Consider the following 2,204-nt stretch of genomic DNA (forward strand, 5'->3'; position numbering starts at 1 on the left):
CGCCGGCGCCGCCGCGATGCTCGCCGTCCCATCGCCCTCATCCTCTTTGCCGCCGGGCACGCCGCCCGCGGGGCCAAGCGACGGCAGCGGAGATGGCGGGGCGTCGGCCGCGCCCTGCTGCTGGAACAGCCACGACTCCATCCGGCTCGCGGCGTCAGCCAGCAGGCCGCTGCAGCACGCCGTGCCGCCGTCCGCGGCCGCGGCGGCCAGGACGGGCGCCGTCAGGGCGCCGCCGTCGGACCACCCCGCGCCGGGCGCGCCGCCCTCCCCGACCACCAACGTCCCCGCCCCGACACTCGCGCCGTCGTCGCCGCTCGCGGCGCTCGAAAGCGGGTGGCACGGCGGCGCGGCGTCGGCGCTGATGAGCGGCGTGCGGGGCAGCGAGGTGCTGCTCGCGCCGCCGCCGCCGGCACTGTCGAGGCTCGCGCCGCTGGCGCTGCATGGCAGCAGCAGCGGCCCCGACTTGCCGGCCTTGGCAGCGGCCTTCATGGCAGCCTTTTCGGCACGCACGCCCGCGGCAGGGGCTGGCAGGGCGGGGGGAGCGGCGGCGGCGGCGGCGCCGCGGGGCGGCAGGCGGGCGAGGATTGGGCACTCCCAGTCCTGCCCCTTGATGCCGAGCGCCGCATTGTCGCCTTGTGCCAGGATTCCGTCAAACTCCCAGCCTGCGAGGCCGCGCAGGGTCGCAAGGATGTTAAGGGGTCACTCTCAAGGTCGGGCTGAAGCGGGGCGCAAAATTTTGATAGCGTTTCTGGCTGGGGGCAGGGTTGATCTGCTGTTCAACAACTGTCATCTGCTGTCATCTGCCAGGGTCTGCTGCGGTTTGCTGTGAGTTGCTGTTATATGCTGTTTCGAACTCGCCCCCGCGATCACCGCCCCAGCGCACTCACCGTGTGTCAGGTGCCTGCTGCGGAACCGCAGCACCGCGCCGCCCCTGCCGCGTATGCCACTGGCCAGCAGGAACACCCAGTAGTCGCCCGCCCCGCCAGCTGCAGCGGGGCGCTGCAGGCAGAAGGGGTCGCGCCAGCAGGAGATGCCTACGCCGGCGGGCGGCAGCCCCGCGACAGAGCTGGGCAGCTTCACCCAGTGGGTCAGGTCGGGGTCGTCTGAGAATGGGTGAGAAAGAGAGGGGAAAGGGGTCAGGACGGCAGACAAGTGCAAGGGGCAAAGTGATCAAACCAGCGGCAAAGGTTTTTTCAAAGGGGGTTCAGGACTTAGCGCATCGCATCACGTTAGTCCGACGCGCAAGCATGCGCGGCCCCAGCAGTGATGTGTATGAGACAACAAAAGCGCTGGCTGCAGGCAGCAGTCGCTGCAGGCGCCGACAAGGGGCTGACAAAAGCAGGCGTCGACGGCCACGCCAGGCGGCAGCCGACGGGGGCGTTGTAGGAGGGCAGGGCTCACCAGGGTCTGCAGGCACCGCCCCCAACTGCCGCTCCACAAAGCGCGTCCCAGGGTCGTGGTCCGGAGGGTGCAGGCCGTGCGCCGCCACGGCCGCCTCGTTACCCTTCAGGTACACCCTAAGGGTTTTTAAAGCCGCCAGGCGAAGGTTTTTGTCAGTTGGCGGTGATCAGCAGTTTGTGCAGACCCCCAACGGCAGGCGAACACTGTCTGCCGCACGACGTCCGCCAGGCGGGGCGCGTGCGAGGGACCTTGCGCGGCGCGGCCGGTGAGGAGCGGGGGCCGCGGCTGCTGCCCTGCCGAGGGGTCCCCAGCCGCTGCTATCGCGCCGCGGGCGGCCGGGGAATCGCGTGCCAAGTGTTGGGCTCACCCGGTGTAGACAATGACGGGGACACCCAACTCTGGGTCATATTCCACCATGCCTGCGCAAGCGTAATGGGCGCGTGTGGCGATTTGCGACGTAAGTATCCATCCCGCCCGCCGCATGGGTGAGCGCACAAGATGGGCACGGGCACGCGCATGACAGTTGCCCGGCGTTCATGCAGTCCGGGGTTGCGCCCGCGAGCGCCAGTAGACGTCGTTGGTCCCCTCAGGCCCCCCCAGCTGCGTCCGACGCCAGACGCAAAGCGTCCAGGCGGCAGGCGGGGCGGGTGGGAGGGCTCACCTGAGAAGCAGCCATCGGCGTCGAGGCCGCCGGGGGTGGGCACGACTGCGGGCGGCAGGTTGCGCCAGGTCACGAGGTCATCCGACACGACATGGTCCCAGCCAAGCCCCCAGTACCACTGGCAGCTGTCGCGGATGTGCTG

At 69.9% G+C, this 2,204-nt stretch overlaps 1 protein-coding gene across 1 annotated transcript; it reads right to left on the minus strand.

Annotated features, from left to right (window-relative positions):
* Nucleotides 1-37: 37 nt before the first annotated feature.
* Nucleotides 38-1,818, minus strand: MNEG_16535 (glycoside-hydrolase-like protein; the record flags this gene model as incomplete). The annotated part of the gene is made up of 5 exons (XM_014034995.1): nucleotides 38-44; nucleotides 134-662; nucleotides 888-1,103; nucleotides 1,402-1,517; nucleotides 1,769-1,818. The coding sequence occupies 5 exons, from the start codon at nucleotides 1,816-1,818 to the stop codon at nucleotides 38-40; spliced, it is 918 nt and encodes a 305-aa protein (XP_013890449.1).
* Nucleotides 1,819-2,204: the final 386 nt, after the last annotated feature.

The sequence above is a fragment of the Monoraphidium neglectum genome, assembly GCF_000611645.1.
Source record: "Monoraphidium neglectum strain SAG 48.87 unplaced genomic scaffold scaffold06480, whole genome shotgun sequence".
Classification (NCBI taxonomy): domain Eukaryota; kingdom Viridiplantae; phylum Chlorophyta; class Chlorophyceae; order Sphaeropleales; family Selenastraceae; genus Monoraphidium; species Monoraphidium neglectum.